The sequence below is a fragment of the Vanacampus margaritifer genome, chromosome 11 (genome assembly GCF_051991255.1).
Source record: "Vanacampus margaritifer isolate UIUO_Vmar chromosome 11, RoL_Vmar_1.0, whole genome shotgun sequence".
In the NCBI taxonomy this organism is placed as follows: Eukaryota; Metazoa; Chordata; class Actinopteri; order Syngnathiformes; family Syngnathidae; genus Vanacampus; species Vanacampus margaritifer.
The window spans coordinates 946,126-970,021 of NC_135442.1; the positions used below are offsets into that span (position 1 = coordinate 946,126).

Here is a 23,896-nt window from a genome sequence, read left to right on the forward strand (position 1 = left end):
AAGAATGTCTTCAACTTTAACGCAGCTGGGATTCAATTTAGGTTTGCTTGAGCAACCCCCAAGTTGTGGAATAATCGCATTTGGCTTTTTCTTTGGCTTTTTGGTGTGATATCGCCGCTGTAGGGTGCTGGAAAAAGTGTGACGAGAAACATGGAACCTGGAAAGAATGATTATTGTGACAGGAAAGCTTCAGCCACCGAACAGGTGACGCCCCTTGCATCCAGCAGATGTCGCTGTCGACCAAGTTTCGTCCCTCCTTCCCAAGGCGCATGCCCAGTGCGCTGACGTCCCCATTTTCAAAGTAACCGTCTGAACGAAGCACTTCCGGTCGGTTGTCGTATTTTGAAAGGGCGCAGAGCGGACGTGTCGCGCTTGTTTTCTCTCGGCCGTTGAGTTTGATGCCGCTCGCGCAGCATCGACGCTGCTGGAAGCCGAGCGACGAGCGGACCGCCACCGACGGCGAAGCAGCAGAGGCGGCAGCGGCAGCGGCAGCGGCAGCGGCAGCGGCAGCGGCAGCGGCAGCGGGAGCATGGCGACGCCGGGACCGGAGTCCCTGGACGCCCAGCCGGTGGCCTCGCCGCCGCCCCCCGGCCACAACGGCGGGCCCGCGCCGCCCAACAGCCGCGGCTTGGAGCGAGCGCTGGAGGAGGCGACGCTGAGCGGCGCGCTCAACCTCAGCGCCAGAAAGCTCAAGGAGTTCCCGCGCACGGCCGCCGGGCTCGACCTGAGCGACACGGTGGAGGCAGGTAAGCGGGCGGGCGTGGGCGTGGGCGCGCGTGGGAGGTGGGAGAGGTGGGAGATGGGGGCAGATGGGGGGTGGGGGCGCTGTCAATGCGTGCCCCTGGAATTCCCCCCGTCGCTTCCTGTCTGTGACTCGGCGCAGGCTTGTCAACATCCACGGGGGCGCGCGTGCCGTCAACCTGGGAGGTCTGTGTCGTCACAAAGGCGCGTCAGGTTTCCGCTCATTTCGGCGTGCGGGAATCAAACACATTGGACGCAGTCCAATGCACACTGTGTGTGGATGGAGCAGGGCTTCAAAAAAAAAAATGAACAAGTTTGACCAACACGTGTGCATTTGCCTGCACGACCCTCTGAATGACATGTTATTACAAATTAATATGATATTCGGTTCAATGTGAAGACACTGACTATGAGTATACCTGCAGGTAAAAATTCGGAAACATTCGCGATAACTCATTTGCATGTGACAGTTACTGCCTCGTGCATATTCCGATCTCAGTGACACATGGACAACATTGTTGTCATTTTCACTTTGAACTTTCTATAGTCAATAATAGACATTCGATTTAATAAAGTAGTCACTTTCTTCCTGGGTCCAAAAGTGTGCTGCTTTGTTGCGTCCGCCATGTTTGTTGACCTCTGCTTGAGTATTTACTGGTGGGTTGCGCACCAGACTCATGGACTTAAATTCACACACGTGTTTGTGTGTAACCGTGTACACAACACACTCGATCATTTTTTATCAAAGCGACAAAAAATAACATGAAAATGCCACTAAGAAATCATTGTATTCAAGTTCGGCTCGCGGCAACGTAAGATGGCCGCCGCGCATACAAGTAGTTCCCAAAACAATGTGCTTACTTGTTCAATGGAGATTTGTGTTCATCGAACCAAATACTGGGGTTAAAAAAGCGTATTTGGGTTTTTGCACGTGTTATATATTGTCAATATTCGGCTTTTCAAATATTTTTTGGACTGCATGTCTCAGTGAATGATATAAAAAGGTTGGAAGCAGACAAATATGTCGATACGTGAATTCCATTTCTCTGCAAGTGGTGAGATGTTTCCTTTAAAAAAGGAAATCAAAATGTCAATGTTCCAAATTTTGATCAGGATCCGGATCATCCGTGAGTGAGATCTGCCGGTACCGATTCCGATAAAAAACACATGGATTAGCTGTAAAAGGCTTTGATCAACAATGACAATCACACATCCTCGAAAATCATCCGATCGATGGTCCGAGCACCGTTAGGTTACAATGTCCCATCGTGGCTGAGCTATTGTTAGAACAGGCCCATGTTGGGGGCCCATGTAGGGGGCCCATGTTGCAGTCGTGGAGGCCGGACTGTAATAATGCAGCAAAGTGGAGATTGTGGCGCATGATGAAGGAAAGGAAATGTCGTTTCCCCAGCTAAGAAAGAGCAACAGGCTAAGCTAGCATTAGCACGTGTGTTTATTTTTGTCATGTGTGGTCTCGGCTCCTGAAACGCGAAATCCCCCCCCCCCCCATGTCTGGCATGAACCCACTCGGAACGCAAATCTTTGGATGGGGAGACGCGCTAGCTAGCAGACTAGCTGGCCGGCTCGGCGTGTGGAAGCTAACCCCGAAGCGACGGGAAGTGGCCGCACCCCAGCTCATTGTTTTGTGGAGGCCATCCTTTCCTTTCCTTTCCTTTCCTTTCCTTTCCTTTCCTTTCTTTTCCTTTCTTTTCCTTTCTTTTCCTTTCTTTTCTTTTCCTCCGCTGGAAGGCGAGATGCAGCTTATGAGTGCTTTTAAAAAGTGGAAATAACAGAGGGATCATTTGCATACGAAGATGTTCATTGGTTGTAACAAACACTTTTTCTGGACAAAAATAAACAAGCTCAAACTCTCTTCTAAAATCAGATTCATCATACAGTGAAAGGAATATTTATTTGATTGGATTTCTTAATCAACTGACTAAAATAATTTTCATTTCATGATTTGAGACGAGTCGTGTGAACGATTTTCTTTCCTCACAATAACATCCACAGTTGCCGGCAGAATATATTTGATGTTTGGACAACTTGCTTGTTTCAAGCTACTGAACGTAGAATATTCCATTTTGAATGGCTACTGCCACCTGCAGACGAAAAGTGAAACTTCACGTACACGACTCGCACATTACATCGTAACGTCACATCCGCAGACACCAGGCGGGAAATTTGAACCCGAATCCAGTCTGAAAACGATTGCTTATCGTCTATTGCCACCCATTGTGAACAGCTGAGGTGTTCATTTACTCATTTGAAGACATTTCAGTCATAAATAAAAAGGCTCGTGTCATTTTGGGGGGGAAAAGTTCCATATTGCAGCGAAAGCAACAAGATTTCAGTGCTTCATTCATTTATTGATTTTATTTGTAATTTCATTCCAAACATTTGTGGTCCAAAAGGCCTCGTGGAAATCAGGAAGCTTTTTAAAAGTGTGAGGGGCAAAAAAAGGATAGGAAAACAAATGGCACGCCGATCGTGTCAATCAGAACTGATTTCTACTTTGGGATGTTTCGCATCTCGTTGGACGAACGAGCCCAAAATAAACAAAGACGCTCGCCCATTTGTTGCGCGAGACTGAAAGACGACGTCCGCGTGTCAAGACGACATCGTCTGCGACTCTGCGGCGTCCCCTATCTGACACACGCCAAATCCTTTTCAATAAATAAACTGGAGCAGTCGCTGCCCCCCCGCCGCTAACCCCCCCCCACCACCAAATGTAGGCCAAAATCAAGCACACCCACATACTCTCTCCACCGTGCATCTCTTCAGGCTTATCGTAATACACCGTGAAGCTCACGGCAGCGTGCATAAAAAAGTGTAAGCACATGTGTGCACACGTGCACGCACGCACGTGCACGCACACACGTGCACGCACGATTGCCTTTCAGTCAAATCAAATGAATTGTGTTGACGGGAAGCGTTTTAAGTATCACTTCAACTTTTGACTCATTTGTGTGTCGGGCTGGGTTGAGTTTGTCTTTCGAACGAGCCCTGGAAAACCAAAGGGACAAAAATTTCAATGCGCTTTTTTAGCGTCCATCTGGCTCCTTCAAAAAAAAGTGTGTGTGTGTTTTCAGGCATGGCTTCTTGAGATGTTTTTCTCTCCTCATGATAGACGAGTCCACCAAATGTCAGGCTGCTCAATCGAACTGGATTTTCAAACATGTCGAAGGAACCAAGCAAGTGGCGCCATCTTTTCGCCTTCTTGACATTTTTGTGTGTCTCGTCAGGTGCACCAAATTTGTTGTCGCTAAACGTCAGACATTTGTAAGCATTCGTCGGCTTGATTGCATCCACACTTGACAGTCAAATGCTTTTAGTGGAGCGGCCTTTTAGCTTCGCGACGTTAGCACTGTAGCGCTACATGTATGCCGCACACACACACACACACACAAACCCCCCACTGACCCACATATTACTCAGCCTTCAGCAAACCCGTGTGTGTGTGTTTTGACATGTCAAATGGGTTCCCAGTTTGCCCCCTCCCCCTTTTTATCTTTAATCCTGTCAATTTCATTTTGGCTTTTTCCCCTTTTTAGCGCCTCATCCTGGCTTTTGCAGCTCGTCCCTTTTTTTTTTTTTTTTTTTTAGCTCCAGCGAGCTAACAATGCTAACGAGCGCGTCGTTACTCCCCCCCCAAAAAAGAACAAAGACATAACGAGCGCGACCGATCTCCCTCCCGCTCTCTTTTCTGCTCGTCCTACTTTCTGCGGGCTGCCAGGCGCCAAAGTGGGACACACGGACGAGGAACGACGGCCGGCAAGAAGGCTTCCGTCTTATGTAACAACGCAGACAAAAAAAACTTTAGTTCGCCGTCGTCTACTTAACGAAAGCGGAACAAACTTCTTAGGTTACATTTGGATTGTGTGTGTGTGTGTGAGGACGCACCAGGTGGACGTAGATAGAGAAATTGTTCATTTCAAATTCCTGTGAGCAGGATGTCTTTGCATATTCCAAAATGTAGGCCTGAAACTGGTCTTCAAAGACCCCATCCGAATGTCCTCACGTCACTTTGATATCAGCACTCCTGATGACAAAAAAAAAAAGCATAAACACAAACACGTGGCTTAAAAGGCTAATTGTAGATAATTGTGCCATTTTAAGCCCATTGAAACTCATCTTGTAAATATCAAAGACACCATCAAATTGTCTTTGCAAATCATCATTTTTTTTGTCACGGTTCAGAGTGGAGGACCCAAACGCAGGGAGGCAAGAGAACCACGGCAGGGAAGCATGTTATACTGAAAACGATTTATTTAACAAAAAACACTACCAGGGTGAACAAAACCAACAAAGTTCGGAAAAGACCAAAAATCAAAGTAACAACAAAACACTCGAGTGGTGACAGCGACAATGAGCCAAACCAGACCGAGGAGAGACGGGAGACTATATTCACACACACTAACGACACAACAAGACACACCTGGAACAAGACACAAGTGGCTGAGGGCACCGATTGGTTGACACCAGGAAGGGCGGGATTACACTCAACAAGACCAGAAACAGAAACCAAACATGACATTTTCCCCACAAATTTCCAATCTTAGCCTTCAGTGGACACGTTTATGGTTACAAACACTTGATGAGCAACTATGCATTGTTATTGCCCCTTGAAAGCGCATCTTAGAAAACATCAAAGACCCCACCATTAAAACTTTTTTTGTTTAATCATGGCGTCAACCAGTGACAGCAACTGGACAAGTTTAAAGGCACAAAAACATGCAATTTTATGGAATTTGGAACTCGTCTTGAAAACATCAAAGACCCCACCATTAAATAATGACATGTGAGACATTAACCTTTGTGACAGCAGTTGGACACGTTTAAAGGCACACACATTAAGGCTTTGGCAAATGATGCCCACTTGAGGGGTCATCTTGAAAGCATCAAAGACCCCCTCACAATGCTCAGTTGAGACGTGGTCCTCATTAGAACTCAGTGACACGTTTCACGCTTGTTATATGCCGCCTGAACACCCGACGTTGTTCGTCATCTGGATCACATCAAAGACGCGGTCGAAAGGTCTGCACAGACGCACACACGTACGCCGCCTCACTTGCCCTCGCCGCAAGAACATCAAAGACCCCGTGAAATTGCTGTCAAGGGCCAGATGACAACCACAGTGTCATAACAATCGTGTCATAAAAATATGAATAACCAGGAAGACGCGTCATTACCAAAACATCAACGACCGCATCCAAATGTGCTAGCATGACACATTTAGACTTCGTGACGTGAGTCTATGTTTAGAAATTGGACAAAGTGCAAATATGCAGTTCTCAGTCTAAACACACGCACACACACGCACGCACACACGCACACACACACACTGGTGCTGACACACGTTTTCAGCGCCGCTCATGCGAGTGGACGCGCACACACGGACTGCATTCATGCAGAAAGGCGCTCACGTTGGATGGCTCGCGTTGGCGCGTCGTCTTTTTTCATTTGTGGGTCACGTGACCGTGGGAGGACGACACTTTGAGTCTTTGATGCGGACGACATCGGCCACGTCACGTGACATCCTCGCTGCTCCTGCTGCCGCCTTCAAACGTTACCGCACTTTCTAAAAATACACACGGAGATGTTTGTGTGTGTGTGTGTCTGGGAGTGAGTGTGTGTAGGTGCGGGAGTGTGCATGCGTGTGTGTTTGTGAGTCAACCTGCGTGTGTGTGTGTGTGTGTGTGTGTCAGTGCGTGGCAGGGCTGTGCAAAATTCACAATTTGTTTCAATTCAATGGATGAATTTGAAAATTGAATTTGAATGACAAGAAGCGGATTTGAATTAGTGCTGTCACTATCAAATATTTTTAGAATCGGTTATTCAATCAATTAATCGACTAATCTGATTCATTTTAACTTTAAGTGTATTACAAAAGCAACTCTTTCCTGATTCCTGTTCATTAACCAGTGATTGGTGGTTATTTCGTACTTCATATTTGTATAGCAATAAAAAAAAAAAAAAAGGTGGGTTTGGTGTTGGTGTTACCGATTGATTGGGTCATTTTTTTCCGAAGTGAAAACAGATGTTTGCAAATGTCTCATGTGGATTAAACATAAAACATAATCAGTCGTCTTTTAGAAAGGACGACAGAAATCAGTCAACAATTTTCAACCATTTTCAATAAAAAAAAAATCCAAACGATTACTCGAATATTAAAATCGTTGTTGATTAATTTGATAATCGATTACTAGTCGATTGATCAATTAATTTTGAAATTTAATTTGAATTCGTTGCAATTCAGTAAAACTCAATTCACATATTTAGCAGGTTAGCATCGTATCTGTGAAGGAAATTTCACATCCAACTCGATTGGGGGGGTGGGGGGGGGCAGTTTCCTGTAAGCCAATCAATCAATCAATCAATCAATCAATCTTCCAAAAGCAAAATTAGTTATGACTTGTGCCATTTTCTTTTGAGGAGGAGGAGGAGGACGATGAAGAACGACAGTATGTTGTTGCTGCACTTTTGCTGGAGTCTGTTATTATAGGGCGGAGTCTCGCCTTTTTCCTGAGGATGCAGCTGCCACACACACACACACACACACACACACACACACACTAAGGCTGGGTTTACACCCAGCCAATACGTGCCGACCTTTGCAGAATTTAAACGTGCAATCCACAGTTTTCGAGGCCGGGTCGTATTTGTACGGCAAGTGTGTGTGCGCGCAAACGTCTTTATTAACATTTCTTTCCATTGAATGAGACGAGCTGATTGGCTGCTTTTGCCTTCAGGCCAAAGCAACAAACGTGTCTTGTTTGTAGCACCTTGGTGCCAAGGCACGACAAAAAGTAGGGCTCTGCCGCCATTTTGTGGCACCCGTGGTCATGAAATAATGGACTAATTATGAGTGATCCTCCAAGACAACAATATAAGCACCAGATCTAAACAAAAGATTTGACCCTCGTTGTCCACCAGGATATATTCTGTGTTTAAAAAAAAGTCAGGCGCTGACATTTTTTTTATTGTAATTAATCACACGACTTCAATATTTAACTCATGATTAATCACAAATTGTATGTATGTTCTAAATGTACAATAAAAAAAAAAATCTGTTAAAATGAAGTTTTGACGTCTACAGCCGTCAATGGCAGTGAATGAGTTAATATTGAGCATGAGGAAATGAATGTATTTGTCAGCGGTTGTAAATGATTGAATTCCAGTTGACCAAAAGAAGCATTGATGGTAGCAAACGTGTTCATCTACTTGATGGTGGTTTGTTGTTGATGCCGTCACCAAATCACCGCCAAAACGTGCTAACCGCGTCCAAAAAGCTAACGCTTGTGGACGGCCTTCATTTATGGTGCGACTTTGTTGGCTTTGCTTTGACGATCCAGATCTGTCCAAGAACCGTCTGTCGGACGTGCCCTCGGAAGTGTGCCACCTGGTGGCCTTGGAGAGCCTCAACTTGTACCACAACTGCATCCGGAGCATCCCGGACGCCGTCATCGGCCTCCACTCGCTCACCTCGCTCAACCTCAGGTACGACAATCACGGCAGGCGGGCGACCGCATCGCTGCCCATTTGGAGTCGGTCGCGTCCAATCACGATCGTTTATGTTGAACAGCGTCATTGCGTATAATAATAATATCACAAAATAGTTTTGAATCTTAGAATGAATGTTATTGTCCAGTCCTTGGCGTCATTTGATAATTGGACGTGCATCGGCGTATCATTTGAAGCACGTCACCGGATCACAAGGACGCACGAACGCATACGAATGCCAAAGCGTGTGTTTTGTCACTTCCTGGTTTGTCCATCCAGTCGCAACCAGCTGAGCTCGCTCCCGGCCTGCCTGTGCGCTCTCCCGCTCCGAGTCCTCAACGCCAGCAACAACAAACTGGTCAGCCTGCCCGAGAGCCTCGGGCAACTGCGCCGGCTCATGGAGCTGGTGAATGCCACGCCCACCTCCGTTTTGGGCTGCGTGCCACACACTTCCGGGCCAAAAACATTTCAAGGGGAATTTTGTCTCCCCCTGCAGGACATCAGCTGTAACGAGCTGACGACTCTCCCGCGACACATCGGACGATTGCGGGCGCTACGGGAGCTCAACATACGTCGGAATCTGCTCTGCGTCCTTCCGGAGGGTCAGTCCGCCTTGACGCTGTGATGGGGGGGGGGGAATGGACACGCTAACATGTAGCATGCTAACACCCTGCCTCAGAAACGCTTTGGGTTCCAGCGGACAGGAGCTCTCCTGTTAAAGCCCACTGACAACCGATCAAATGCTAACATGCTAACAGTTGGCGTGCTAACAAACCAGATAGCAACATGAATACATAACTTGCTTGATGAAAAAAGACAAGTGGATCAATAATGATTTGACAGCGTTGGCTTTCACATGACACTTGCTAACATGCTAACACGCTAACAGTTGTTATGCAGACATATAGCCAGTTAGTGACTGATTCTCTCTTCTTTCATCTTTAACTGCTTCAAACATCAAATCGTTTGTAGGAATGGAAACAAAATGTTGGTTTGTTAGTTTGATGTTGTTTCTGTGAAGCGCTTTGTGACCCGAACCCTACTTGACTTAGTAGACGAACAAGGATTCGACATCACCATATGACACACTTTCTCATGAGAACCGATCGCATGCTAACATGCTAATGGTTGCTATGCAAACACGCACAAATGCTAAGAATCCGAATGCTAACATAACGTTTGTCCCGACCATTTGAAATGAAAACGAGTCAAGTGCTAACACTTAGCTTAGCTTCCCGTAGCGCCACGGCGGCTCCCGCTGACCAACGTTGTGTCGTGCGTGCAGACCTGGCCGACCTTCCTCTGGTCAAGTTGGACTTCTCGTGCAACAAGGTGGCCGCCATCCCGCTGAGCTACCGCAGGCTGGCGCAGCTGCAGGCCCTGCGGCTGGAGAACAACCCGCTGCAGAGCCCCCCGGCGCAGGTAGCCGCCCGCCGCTTCTTTACGAGCACGGCCTCCTTTCAAAATTGACTTCGCACGTCGTACGACGGCAACAGAAAAAAGGTTTTCTTTTGGTCATTTTAACTCTTTGACTGCCAAAAACGTTAAATAACGTTTAGTAAAATCCTATGGAGGAGTGCCAAAGACGTTAAAAGACGTTTGTTTCAAAACAGAGGTGAAACTAACCATTTTCTATTGTTGATTACTGAAAAACGGAATAAGGTAGAAACAAACTTTTTTTTTTTGATGAAAGATGAGAGTCCAATCTTTCATTTGGTAGTATGTGTGTTTCCATAGTCCAAACACATCATTTTCTGTGGACCTTGAAAGATCAGTCAAAATGCTTAAATCGGCTGGCACTGGCGACATCCCGTTTCTGAAAACGTCTGGCAGTCAAAAAAGAAAACCAAAAATGACATAAGCCAAGCATTCTGTGTGAAACTTCTTTCAGGACTGAAAACGTTGCTCCAGACTAGACTATTGTCTTTGGACCAGAACCTAGAACCCTGGCTTACAATCTCTCGGGTCTTACTGTGGGTCTTGAACCTTCTGCTGGGACTAAAAGCATCCCTTGTGACAAGAACTTTTTCTCTCTGGATTCAAATCATCTCTCTGGACAAGAAGGTCTTTTGGAAGAGGGACCTTCTGCCGGCTTTTTACTTCCTCCCTCGGAACTAAAAAGCTTTTTTTCTCATTCACTTGGGACTAGAATTTCTTGGTCGGGATTAGAACCTTCTCATGCGTCCAAAGTGTTGCCAAACGGCTGTAATCTTGTCTAGGGACGACAGGTTTCTCGCGGTCCCAGACCAGGGTGGGCACACGCCGCCCTGCAGCTTTTGGATGTTTCCCTTCTCCAACACAGCTGATATCGGACCAGCTCATCAGCAAGCTCCGCTTACGCTTGGTAAAGATGGTGTTGATTGATTGGAATCAGCTGCGTTGCGGCAGGGAGACCTCCAGAACCTGCAGGACGCCGCCGGCCCTCCAGGACCCGGTTTGCCCACCACCGTCCGAGACCTCCAACCTCGTCTCCGGCCTAAAAGCCGTTCTGTCCTTTCTACTTGTCAGATCTGTCTCAAGGGCAAGGTTCACATTTTCAAGTATCTCAACATGGAGGCATGTCGCAGCGACAAGATGGCCGACGCGCTCTACCTGCCCGTCATGGAGCGCCTCAGCCTGACGCGGTGAGTTGCATGCTAACGGTTAGCAACTAGCCGCGACGCCCCAACCAAATGGTTGCGTTGCATATCTGACCAAATATGCTGACTGGAGTAATCATTTTAGTTGAAAGACGCTATTAGGATTGGATGAGTACGGTATCGAGCCCTCGCGAAGGCTGCTGATACCAGCCACCGATACTTAAAGGGATACTTGACTCATGGAGCCATTTTCAACAGTGAGGAGATCATATTTTGTCCATAATTCATGTGATGACTTGATTACATTTCATGAACAATGAAAAGCTTTAAAAGCTTTAAAAGCTTTAAAAGCTTCCGCTTGCTGTCGACTGTCGACGTCATCGCGCGTGCTGTGGAAGGAAATAAGTTAACGAGCAATCACGGCTCGGTTTGCTGACCAAATCCAGAAAAGAGCTGAGCCGTGATTGCTCGTTAACTTATTTCCACAGCACACGCGATGACGTCGACAGCAAGTGGGAAAATGAGTTTGTAATTGTACATGAAAAATATGAACTTGTTCCTGCCAAAAATGTCTCCGTGAGTCCCTTTAAGGCAAACCTGACATGAAGTCCACGTGGTCAGAACTTGATGACATCAGCGAATGGTGGCGTGGACTGTAATGGAGCGCATAAGAATTGCATCAAAGTACTGAATCATCGTACTGGTCTTGGTTTGACAAAAGTGCGACTGAGCCTCAAACATTGTCAGAAAGCGCTCTTCTCTTCTTTTCTTTTCTTTTCTTTTCTTTTCTTTTTTCATATTACAAACCATTTTTAATGCATCTCATTTTTACCTTAACTTCAAAATACTACCTTTTCATGACATCCAATTTATTTGGAATTTTTGGCCGATTCATTGAATGAAATTCCAATCAATGAATTCATTGGAGTCAATTAAAAGAAAAAGTCACGGCTTTCTGCCGGGTGGGCCCAGAGAGAGAGAGAGATGAGCTTCACGTGCGTGCGTGCGTGCGTGTGCGTGTGTGTGCGTGCAGCGTGGAGGACACGGACCAGCAGAGGAAGCAGGACAGCGACTCGGGAGTCGGCAGCGACGTCGGCGACAAGAGGCTGTCGGCAACCGAGGTAGGCGGCAACGGCAACGGCGGCAACGGCAACGGCAACGGCGGCAACGGCAACGGCAACGGCGGCAACGGCAACGGCGGCGGCGGCGCGTGCGTTTGTCCAAATCCGTCACGTGTGCATTCATTCTCCAAAGAGTGGAAGGAATTTGCATCCTCATATTTGGAGGACGACTTTGTCTTCGTGCGCACGCTTGACCTTTGTAACGACGTCTCGTTGGTGTCGGCGTGTGACGAAAGATGCATTTGGCTTCTGCTGCGAGCTTGACATGTCGAACCCGCCGATGGACTTTGGCGTGCTCGAGACCCCTCACAGGATGCGACGTCTGCCGCTTCATTGGCTAAAACAGCACATTTGTACGACCTTAGCTGGGCTTTGTATTGGATTCCGGGAGTTCAAATACGTTACAAATACAAAGATTGAATTGAAAATATATGTTAAAACCAACAACTTATAATAAGAGTAATGTTAATGACATATCTATTAGCAATGATCAAAAATGATTAAAACATGCATTTCTAATTTGAATAGTAATGAATTACAAAGAAAGTCAATACATTTAGAAAATATATCCGTTTAATTGATTTGTAAAAATCTGTATTGCTGCTGGCAGAAACATTTTTTAAAACAATGACACAAAATAAATAGAAGTAAAAGGCGCTTTCAGGAATTCCATTTAATTCAATTAAAAAATGACCTTTAAATCATCTCAATGTTTATTATTTAAAAAATATTTCACTTTGATTAACAGGTCATTAATTGAAATGTTTGTTATTGTTAGTGCGAGAAGAATGTCCATATTTAAGGAATGGCCCACAATATTGTTTTTTCCCCTCAATATTTCGTTTTGAGAGTATTTGAGTGTTGTTGTGTTGGCAGCCATCGGACGAAGACAGTTTGAGTCTCAACGTGCCCATGAGTCACATCACGGAGGAGGACGGACTCAGCAAAGACGACTCCAGCGAACACATCAGCCCCCTGACGGGTACGCGCGCACGCACACGCGCCACACGCACACGCGCCACACGCACACGCCCGGCACCGCCACGGAAATAGACTTCAATCAGCCGGAACCGGGTCAGAGCAGGCGGGACATGAAAATGGACACAAAAGACGCTCACTTGTGTGAAAAGCCCGAAAACACTGAATCGCTGCTCGGGTGGAGCCATTTTGTTTCTCAGCTTGTTTCACACAGAGACGTTGTCAATTTACAGGACAGATTTGATCCTATCTTTCAGACAGAACCCAGCAAAGCAGGACCTTGCGGTGTATGTGGGCACGTTTACCTTAACGGCTTCCCGCAATCACAGACTTCATATTTGAATGCACCCGTTTTGCGGCATTTCAAGCTTTTTCCCTCCGTGCCTTTCGCGCAGAACCCAGCAAAATCCGCCTTGATCGTGTTTGCGGTGGACTTGCTGCAACTTGTGGCTTGTGTTTGCCTGCGCAGATCCCAGCTGGGAGGCGGTGCGGCTTGTGGAGGGAAGCCCCCCCGAGGCGCTGAGGGAGCAGCTGGCCTACCGAGACGTGGCCGTCGCCGCCGCCGCCCGCTTGGTGGGCTACGTCACGGTGAGTCCCGAGTGGGCCGCCGCCAAATAAGGACAAAAAGAAGAAAGAAGCTCTCGGCCTTGTCAACTTTTTCCTCTTCTTGTTCAGAGGCCTGCAAAAATTAAAAAGCGTGGACAAAATCGGAACACAAAAGAAGCGAATCATTTTGGCTCCAAAGTCATAGAAATGCAAAATGTTGCTACGTTAGCTCACAAAAGGTCAACATTGGGCTTTGGATTTGGATGATTATGTATTTTCATAGCCTTTTTGTGAACAAAATATTAATAAGGAAATGTAACATTTAAAGTGGAAACATACAACACAACAAACTTCATTTTCGCCTTTCGTTAAAAATGAATCATTTTGGTGGCATTTGGATGGTTTACAATTTTTCCTGACAAACGGCGTGCGTTTGTTTTGTCTTTCAGGGCCGTACGACGGCGACGACGGCGACGGCGGCGGCGGCGGCAGACTTGGACGAGCCGCTGAGAATCGACGAAGATTCGCACTGGACGTCGGAGCAGGAGTGAGAAACGTCTCGCTTAGCTTTGAAGGCTAATGATGCTAACGTTCATTGATTGCAAAATGCTACCTACTGCCTTCAGACTTCAGCTTCATTTTTATATTTGCCTTCAAAATAATCAAATATTGAAGAAATCCACCCTTTCATGCGATTAAAAAATATATAAATAAATTATGAAAAAGGTATTGTTAGCACTCTTAATGGGCATATTTAATAACAATAAAAATTAGGACGAATTTTAAAAGGCTTAAAATTATGTATTTTTTTTTATTCCATTCCATTTATTTTTAACACATTACTTTCAGTATTTATATTATGCATGTTTTTAAAATGTAAGCTTAAAATGACACACTGTCTTTATGTAAATGTTTATAATTGGATTCTTACTGCTTTCCCGATTTATACCAAATGAACATCAAAACACTAAAATGAAGATGTTGTCATTCATTTGCAATTGCTGCGATTCTGAATCTGTATTTGAGTGTGAACTGAGAGCGTTTGACGTTTGCAGGTCAAAGGTGACGGGGGACGACAGCGGGCTGCACTTGGACATGATCAGCCAGCTGAAGGAGGCCGTGGAGCTCCTGCAGGATCCCGCCAGGTCAGCGTTGCCCTTTGACCTCCTGGTTCACGCGCTCGTATTTGCCTGCGGAATTCTCCACGTGTCCCGCGTGTGCGCTTCAGAATCAACTTGGAGCAAGAGGACCTGTGCGGCGTGCGACTGTACCCCGTGGAAATGGTGGCGGTGGACCCGACCGTCAAGTAAGTCCGCCCCCGCGGGATGTTAGCAAATCAGGCCTGGCGTCCGCAAATCCAGCTTGTTTGAGCAAAATGTCAGCATGGACGCATTTTGCTTTTGGAGGCGCGACGTCATGTTTGCGGCCTTTCAAGTGACTGGCGGCCGCGGACGTCGCAGTTTGGCATACGCGCTCCATTTTCAACGGCGAGGCTCACATGAGCGTCTCGCCTGCCTTGATTTGAAAATGCAGCGTTCCCTCGCTAGAACGCCGTTGACTTTTTTTGCGGGGGTTTTTAGTGCAATTTTGCCTGCAAACATTTACAATAAATGTCAAACATAAAGTGAACTACTTTGTGGATTTCACTTATTGTGGGTATTTTTTTGTAACCTGACCCCAGCGGAAAACGTTGTACACCGGAATGACCAACAGATGCCAGTAGATGGCGACGTTGCATCGCTTTGGATTTGAGATCGGCGCCGTTTTTGAAAGTGCTCAATCTGAGCTTGTCACGTCAAATGGAAACTACCACTACTAGATTTTTTTTATAGTTTGTATTTTGGCTGAAAGTAGAACATTTCTGTGTCAAAATCATTTTGTGACCATAACGTCTTGTATGCCAAAATATTACTATATACTACTTACTCATATTACTATAGTGTGACTTTTGTGGCCTAATTTCGTGACCGTTGGTATCGGCCTTTTGTGCAAGATGATGATGTCGATGTGAGCCATTCTCGTCTTGCGCCGCAAAGGTTTTTGTGCGTACGCTTGATTGGCCTAACAAGCCTTTTTGTTTCCTCTGCAGCGGGCAAGACAGCGACGACGACGTCACTACACCAAAGGTACGCACGCACGCACGCACGACTTGAATGTTTCCATATTTATGAAGGATTACAAATATGAATATGGGAAGAGTTCAAACGCAAAAGCAGACGTCAGACTCATTTTTATTCAGCGTATTGGAAGGAAATATCACTTTAAGAGGTTCATTTGTGAAAAGTGACTTTTTTTCTATAAAAGTTTTGCCAAGAAATCCGTAATGTCTGCAAAACCAGACGGACGTATTTGACGTCTTCCAATCGTGACTCCCGTCGCTCGTCTCGCACGAGTAACAACGGAGGCATTGATTTCTTCCATCTGAAGACGTACGTTCTGATTGATGGAGGCGTGGCCTCCAAACTTCCACTCTTAACGTCGCATTGTTGGATAAAAAGGGTCTCGATGAGTCCCAATGGGCCCGTGAAGTGAATCTTGAAATCCTGCAGCAGCAGCAGCATGCGGTGGAGGCGGAAGAGGTGCGAGGTGACTTTGAGTTCCAGAAGAAGCGTCTGATGATTCTGCAGAAGGCCCACGTTGAGGCCCAGCTCGCGGCACGCCAGTACCACTGGCACACGTGCGTCCAGGTAAAAGGGCGGGGCTTCCCGTCTGTCGGGCCAGTGGCCATGTTGTCAAAGCGACGGCGGCGTGAATGACTTGCTTTTGGTCTGCTGTGCGTCGCGAGCTTCACGCAAGCGGGTTGACGCTTTGCCGAGCTTGTGTGCTTTGTGAGAATTGAGCCTCACGCCAGTTTGACTTGGCGGCGTGAAATGCCTGAAAAGACACAGGAAGTCAGCCATTTTGATTTGAAGTGGGTCGATTACTTCCGTTTTTGGGGGGAAGATTGAGGACCTGAAGCCAGTTGCACTCATTAGATAATAAGATGTCCTGTCTGGAAAGAGACAAGATGGCTGCCATTTTGCTTCTAAGTGGCCATTTTAGGCTCCATGTTGTCATTTGTCGGGTCCTTCAATTTGGGGGGGAATTCAGAGCCTGAAAACCAGTTTGACACACTGACAAGACAGAACTGGACTGACAAGAAGTCTCAAATACACACAAAGTCCTTCAAGTGGCCATTTCAGGGTCCATTTTGAAAGACAAAGTTGGCATCTCCACTCAGCTGTGTGCTTTGTGTGTGCAGCCCTGTTTTTTTATTTTCTTATTTATCTTGTCCCTTAAAGAATTGTGCCTGAAAGCTCATTGTTTTTTCTTCTTTGTGTTGTTGCTGTAGCGACCGGAGCCGTCTCTGGGCAGACTTCCCTCGATGTCCAACGCGCCATTTGGACTGAAACCTCGCTCAGGTGAGTTGTAAGCCAAATATTTGATCAAATAAACCAGTTCAAATGTCAGCTGGGGTCAAATGTCGAGTCCAGTCCATCGTAAACTTTAGTTGTGTCTACGCGTCGTAGTAAAGTTGTAAGTATGAGCTAACTGTGCTAATTGCTAGCGTCAGTTAATAACTCCTGACTGCCGCTAATGTGCTAAACACTTAGCATCCTAATGCTAAGTGCTGTGGCTTAGTTGTGCGGCTGTGGGGGCCTTTTGTTTGCTTAGCATGTGACCTGTTGCTAACCGCTAATGAAGCTAACGTGAATCTTTGTGTGTGTTTTTTTATATGTGCTGTCTCATGTTGGCTGTTGTCGCCTCCCATTTTGACATCTGGTGACTATTTTTTTCCTCCCGTTTATTTACAACTCTTGCGATGATCCGCCGCATGAAATTTTACCCACAATGCACCTGCCTGCATGCGCCCCCCCTTTCACTGGTTGCAGCCCCGCCCTCGTTGCCCTGCTCGGCCCCTCCCTCCCCAACCTATCTCTCACAGGCCCTGCCCCCCTTTGGAAGTTTTCACCGTAGCCGTGGCAACGGAGGCGTGCCGGAGCGCGGTAGGTTTCGGCCCAGCGACGTCCCGACGGCCTCAGATTTCAGCAACTTTTGTGCGTCCCCGGGCTCGTTCGGGACAGTTTGATGTTCTTAATGGTGGAGGAAATTCATTTATTTTCTTTCTTTTTGTTAATGGGGTAGATGCCACAAACTTCCGACTTCCGGATTTCACACATCAGTGTCATTTCCGGCCACTGATGGCCGCATTCCAACACTCGCACCCCCACCCATGCGCCCCAACAGGGCGTCTCAACGACTGAGACAGACACACTCGCACCCGTGGACGGGAACGGGCAACCAAGGGACACAAACGCAAGAACTGGAACGCGGCCCGCACGTCGCAAACAGGAAACGGAAACAAAGATGATGTGTGAAAACCAGGAAGCTGGAAGTCCCGCCTCCTCCGTGGCATAATACCGCATAAAACAAGTCAAAGAAAAATAATAATGAAAAATAGGCTTTTTTTCCCCCCACAGGAATTTTTTGTTCAAAGAAAATACAATAGCAGTTGTTTTTTTTTAAATGACACGCTCATTAGTGACTAATGTACTAAAATGGCTGAGGGGCGCATGACATCACAAGGTCACATCCTGTGCGTGTGTGTTGATGTCACAAAATTAAGCATAATTAAAGTGACACTTAAAATGAGCTGCAAAATAATAGCAGAGTCTTAATTGACCTTCATTAGCGTGCCCCCCCCCAGGATCATCTCACACACGCTGAAGCGCGCACACACACACACCTCATTAGTGAAGGTGTTGTTCCATTCAAGGCAAATTGGGCCGTGGCCTTTTTGGGCTTGGTTACCTGGCAGTCACATTTCAGGGCAGCCGTGGACGAGCCAGACGAGAAGACGCGACAGGCCGTGACTGAGGAGCGTTTTCATGACAATGGCTGAATGTCACTCAACCTGTCAGGATAGAATTGGAAAAATAAAAACAACAACAATTCATATGCTGCTGAATGCCATCATTTGTTGAAGTCTCCAAAACGCCTGCCAATCAATGAAAAGTGTTTTCCTAAATATATATATATATTTTTTATTTTTTTGTTGTTGTTCAGTGTTCCTACGCAGCCACAAGAGTGCCGAGTGTGTGGACCCTCAGTTCACCATGAGGAGGAAGATGGAGCAGCTGAGAGAAGAACTGGAGCTGATGGAACAGCTCAGAGACGTAAGGAGCCGGCACCCGTGCTTTTCAACATTCACACCTTGTTTTTTGTTGAACCCGTCACATTGGGCCGTCTTGTCCATAATGAGCAGAGCGGCAGGAAGAATTCATCGTCGCGTGTGTGGATGGAACTCCACATGGTCCCAACTTTCACCGTTTTCAACAAGTTTTCAAATTTTCTTTCTCTGTGAGGGTAAAAAAAAAAAAGCGTATTTGACGGAGCAAACGCTGTCCGTCGTCCCACAGAGCATCGAGAGCCGCCTGAAGGTGGTTCTTCCCGACGACCTGGGCACGTCGCTGATGGACGGCGTGGTGCTCTGCCACCTGGCCAATCACATTCGCCCGCGATCCGTCGCCAGCATCCACGTGCCCTCGCCCGCCGTGGTAGGCCCCGCCCCCTTCTTTGCTTTTCTGCGCCGCCACTTTGGAATTCTTTTCCTGACCTTGCTTTTGCGACAGCCCAAACTCAGCATGGCAAAATGTCGCCGCAACGTGGAGAACTTCCTGGACGCCTGTCGGAAGATCGGCGTGCCCGAGGTAAGACCGCGTGACGCGAGGGCGACCCTGGGCGCAAACTGGGCACGTTCTGGAGTTTGAATGTTGGCGGCGTGCCAACTGATGAACTCAAAGCAGCCGAAAAAGCTCCCGAGTCACCCTGGAAAATTGTCAGCCTGAAAAGGAAGTCCTTTGGAATCATTTTCTGCCGTCAAGTTCAAATTGAAAACGGATTTTGAAAGCTTTGAAACAACCCGATTCCAACGCCTTTGAAACTGAAAATGACCCCAGTTTGAACCTGGACACGCCCCCAATCTCACCTGTCCAGATTTGGAGCTGCTTAACGGCCCCGGCCTTAACCTCATAGTTGAAGCTGAAAACGGCTCCAATTTGAACCCAAAAGTGCCCAATTGGCAACCTTCCAAGTTTGAATTGAAAACTCGTTTGGACATGCAAATTGGAACCTGAACACGAATCTCATTTCAATGGACAGAAAACGTAACGTCCCCTGAAAATTCTCTCATCCGAAGAAGAAAACAGCTCCAATTTTTCAATCAGTCCCAATTTGAACCAACAGCCGATCTCAGTTTCAACATGAAAAGAGCCAAAGTTCCCAGAGATGAGCCAGATTTCACCCTGACGAGCACGGAAAACTGAAACCGCCCCAGTTTGAGCCCAAAAATGGCGTCCACAGTTGAAGCTTGTGCTGCTGTTTGACCACAAAACGCTCTGTGAGCACGTTTGCACTTTTTTTGCGTTGCTGAAGCTTTTGACGCGGTCCTCACGGGAAGGCTGAGGGTTTGACGTCCGTCCGTCCCCTTTTGGGGAATCAAACCCGGAAGCGCTCAGCTTTCCCCACAGGAGGTCACGCTTGCGTCATGGCTGCTTCCTCCATCCGAGTGCCGACTTCCTGTTTGTGCTCATTTGTTTTTTGTGCGTTTTTGTTTTTAAATGTGAACATCCTCTGCGCTTAAATGTAAACACAAGAGCACATTTGCTACATTAGCAACGTTAGCTTGAATTGCCGCCAACGTCTGCTCCCGTTCCGCGCTAGCACTTATCGCTGCGGTCGCAATGTGCTGCTAAACTGCTGACGGCGAGCTAGCCGTGCTAACGCGATTCTAGCTTGTGTGCTAAATGCCTGGTAGCTGGCCACAAGCTAGCTGTGCTAACACCACTGGCTCGTCTGGTGTCCTGCTAGCTGGCTCAACCCGCCCTGTGCTAACTGCTTCTGCTGCACTGCAGTGGCCTGAGTTATTATTAATATAATATTATTATTTTCATTATGGGTTTACATAACACACATCAATTTATATGTTGTCATTAGTCTTTTTCTTGTTAGCCACGCCCATTCTTGTAAGCAAATCAATGAGTCTCATTCACTTTAATAAAAAAAGAAAAATAAAAAAAGTTGCGCGTGTATGCAGAATCACCGTCTGAGATGACAACAAGTGCGTCCTGGCACTTTATTTTTTGCAACACTGTGCTCATGTTGCTGACAAAGAAATGTTTCAAGCCTCAGCTGCGGCAGGACCAGGCAACTCGTGGGCCGCTGTAGCGACAGAAAGCTCACCGAGTCCACCTGACAACTTGACACGACTTCCGTCAAAGCCTTTCCTTCCTGCTAGCAGCCGCTAACATGCTGCTGACTTCCTGCTAGCCGTCTTCCTGCAACCCATGCTAACACACTACCCGCCAGAAGGCTAATTGCTACCTGCGCTAACCTGCTTCTGCTTGCCAATTGCGTGAGGACGAGGAGGAGGCGGACCTCTTCCTCGTCCTCCTCCCCCCGGACAGCATCCCCGCCGGTTGCCATGGTTACGCCCGTCTCTGTCACCGTGGTTACCGACTCCCTCTCCTTGCTCACTTTTTAACCTCTTGCCTCTTTTTTCTCTTTTCGCTCTCCGCCTGGATTTTCCTCCTTTTCGTCGTCGTCACTTTTCCCTCCATCCTTCCCACTCCTCCTCCATCCCTCCATCGCTCCATCCATCCCTCCATCCTTCTCCTGGGGGGCACCAGTGTTGTCTGTGCTCCCCGTATGACATCATCCAGCGCCGCCTGCCGCCTTTGTGCGCCACGGTCAGCACGCTGGTGGGCAGGAGGCGGCCAGAGGCTTTCCCGCCTCCCAAAATAAAAGTGGCCCCCCTAGCGCCGCCGGACTCGGTCTCAGTGACCACTCAGACCCCGCCTCCGGCATGGCGGTGGTGGGACCTGATTGGCTGCAGCCTAGTTCACGTCCTCTGCCTGCTGCTGCTCTTTGCTGCCGTCTACATGTTGACGTAACCGCGGCGATGGCAAAAAACCTTCACATTTTTGCACAATTACAACCTGAACAGAAGCAAAATATCAAAGGAAAAACGGTCCTAACGTAACCAAAAATGTTTGAATTTCATTGAAAGCATTTCCTCTTAATAATAATAATAATATATATAATAACCTTGGAAACATTTTCCATTGGAACATGAAAACGGCCAAGTTGTAATGAGGACGTGACCCCAATGCTACGATGAAAGCGGTTTCCAATTTGAACATGACTAGCCAATCAGAAATCAATCGACAAACAATTCCAAACATGACAATATTCTGAATTGGAAAATGAAAACAGCCCAATTTTCATACGAAAACAATTTCATTTTGTTTCTTAAGTCATACAGCTCAGTTCTTATCAGCAGTGTTCTTAGAAACGCAAAGCTAACACTAGCCTTATGTTAGCATGGGCGGGTTAGCATTTAGCGTTAGCGTCTTCCTGTGTTGTCTTTTTGAACGTTTTTCTCGTTGCTTCTCTTTTTGAGCCACAAAATGCTGATCGAGCACAAAATCGTACCAGAATGTCTTAACAGCGCAAACGACTGCTAGTGGAAATGCTACTTTGGTTAAGCTAGCAAACGGTTAGCGGATGCTGGCTAAACGATGGTTGAAAACACGTGTAGGAAAACTTGCCTTTGGTGGTTCGAAACCCACCAAAAGATGTTTTTTTTTTTATTTCCTTTCCGAGATGAATACGTTAGAACCGTTTCTAGCTAAGCAAACAAGCTAGCGTGTAAAAAAAAAAAAATCCCTTCCAAAACACAAGCCATATGAAAACGCTCAGTTGGAAAATGTGAATTTTGTGTTTTGTTGTATCCTTGAAAACTTGAAACGTTGACAGCGGTAAAGCAGAGTTCGAAATTGGCGGTCGGCTTTGATGTTGGTAACAGCAAGCTCCATTTAACCATTTGTATGTTTAGCTAATTAATGAAGATGTGAAAATATTGGATGGATTTTGTGTTGTGTGGTTATTATTTTTGAAGCCGCTGACGAAGCTAAGCTACTCGCCGACCGTTTCCACGGGAATCACCTTTAACAATTTCAAAGCACAATTTCAATATGGACATTTTCAATGGGAAACAATTTGAAGCCAACATTAGCCCGATTAAGAGCAAATATTTTAACCTGAAACACAACTTGGAAAAAAAATGCTCACACTTTCAAGATGATGAATTTCAAGATGAAAACAGCCTCGTGCCATCAGGATACCGCATTTGTGGCACAAAAACAAATCGGACACTTTAAACTGCTGTTTAAGGTTTCAAAGTAGGGTTTGAAATGAGGTTAAAGTTTCAAATGAGGCTTAAATTTAGGGTTGGGGTTTCAAAGTTTTGAATGAGGATCAGGGTTTCAAATTGGGATTTGAATGTAGTTTTAGGTTTCCAAATCAAAGTTCTTAAACGGTGGCTTTCAAACAAAGGTGAAGGTTCCAAGTAAGTAAGGTTTGAAACTAGGATTAGCGTTTCAAAGTCGGGTTTGATGGACAGATGGAAGGTGTGCGTGAAAACCTTTTTGTGGCGTTTGTGCGTGTGCGTTTGCAGGACAAGCTGTGCCTGCCGCAGCACATTTTGGAGGAGAAAGGTCTGCTGAAGGTCAGCGTGATGATCCAGGACCTGCTGGAGCGCAAAAGCGCCACCGCCAGCGCCGCACCGGCAGCGCGCGCGTGACCGCGTCCAGTCATTTTGCAGATTTGTCTTCCCCGAAGAAGCAAAAGCTAACGTTGGGAGACGTTCGCTCTCACTTGACGTTTGCACCACCCAAAAAAAACTACAAATCTGTCCATTTGAAATCCAGAGACACTGTGATTTGTTTTGTTTTTTTGGTGATTTGTTTTTATTTCCGGGACTGAATTTGAATTTGCAAAATGTTGCTTTTGTGAAAGATGAGACGCCAGCTCAAGAGCTTTTCAAATTTGTTACGAGACGCCGGCTCATTTTCTGTCAGTGTCCCGATTTGCTGGCTTCTGCGTGAAAGACGCTTTTCCACTGTTATCCTGCTTGGCTGGGTTCCGTGGGAAAGGAGCTAACAATTAGCATTTTAGCTCGTACTCGCCTCAGCCACAATTTTGCATCTTAATACCACAACAATTTGTTTTAAAAAATGAAATGTAAAACTTTTCAATTCATAATTTAATGCTAACCATTTTTGCCAGCGTTTGTATTTAATTGGCAATGAAACTATATTTATAAGCGGACTTTGTATACATTGAAGATGATGAAGTATTTTTGGCAAGTATATTTTTGTGCAGATTTTTTGCAAAGACGTTTGTGAACTTGTTTCTACAGTTTTTGTTGGGCTTCCAAACGTGTCGCAAGTTTTTGCGTGAGCCATCGACCAGTGTTTCGTTTTTTTAATTTATTCTTTAGTTTTGTTACTAATGAGCGGCTTCCGGTGGACCTTCTTGGCTCTCATCCTGGCCTGCGGTTGGCAGGACGTTGCTTTTTTTCTTTTTCTTTTGTAAATACAACTTTGG

At 46.4% G+C, this 23,896-nt stretch overlaps 1 protein-coding gene across 4 annotated transcripts; it reads left to right on the plus strand.

Annotated features, from left to right (window-relative positions):
- Positions 1-321: 321 nt before the first annotated feature.
- Positions 322-23,242, plus strand: lrch1 (leucine-rich repeats and calponin homology (CH) domain containing 1). Of its 4 annotated transcripts, none has more exons than XM_077579421.1 (19): positions 322-746; positions 8,097-8,241; positions 8,524-8,650; positions 8,741-8,846; positions 9,530-9,666; positions 10,753-10,868; positions 11,857-11,944; positions 12,821-12,926; positions 13,392-13,510; positions 13,918-14,015; positions 14,524-14,613; positions 14,697-14,774; positions 15,558-15,594; positions 16,800-16,869; positions 17,341-17,454; positions 18,515-18,624; positions 18,868-19,005; positions 19,081-19,158; positions 22,965-23,242. In XM_077579421.1, exons 1-19 carry the CDS (start codon positions 530-532, stop codon positions 23,088-23,090), a joined length of 2,100 nt encoding a protein of 699 aa, XP_077435547.1. In that variant the 5' UTR covers positions 322-529; the 3' UTR covers positions 23,091-23,242. The 4 variants fall into 4 exon arrangements, with proteins under 4 accessions (XP_077435547.1, XP_077435545.1, XP_077435548.1 ...); XM_077579419.1 differs by lacking the exon at positions 22,965-23,242 and adding an exon at positions 21,136-22,374; XM_077579422.1 differs by lacking the exon at positions 17,341-17,454.
- Positions 23,243-23,896: the final 654 nt, after the last annotated feature.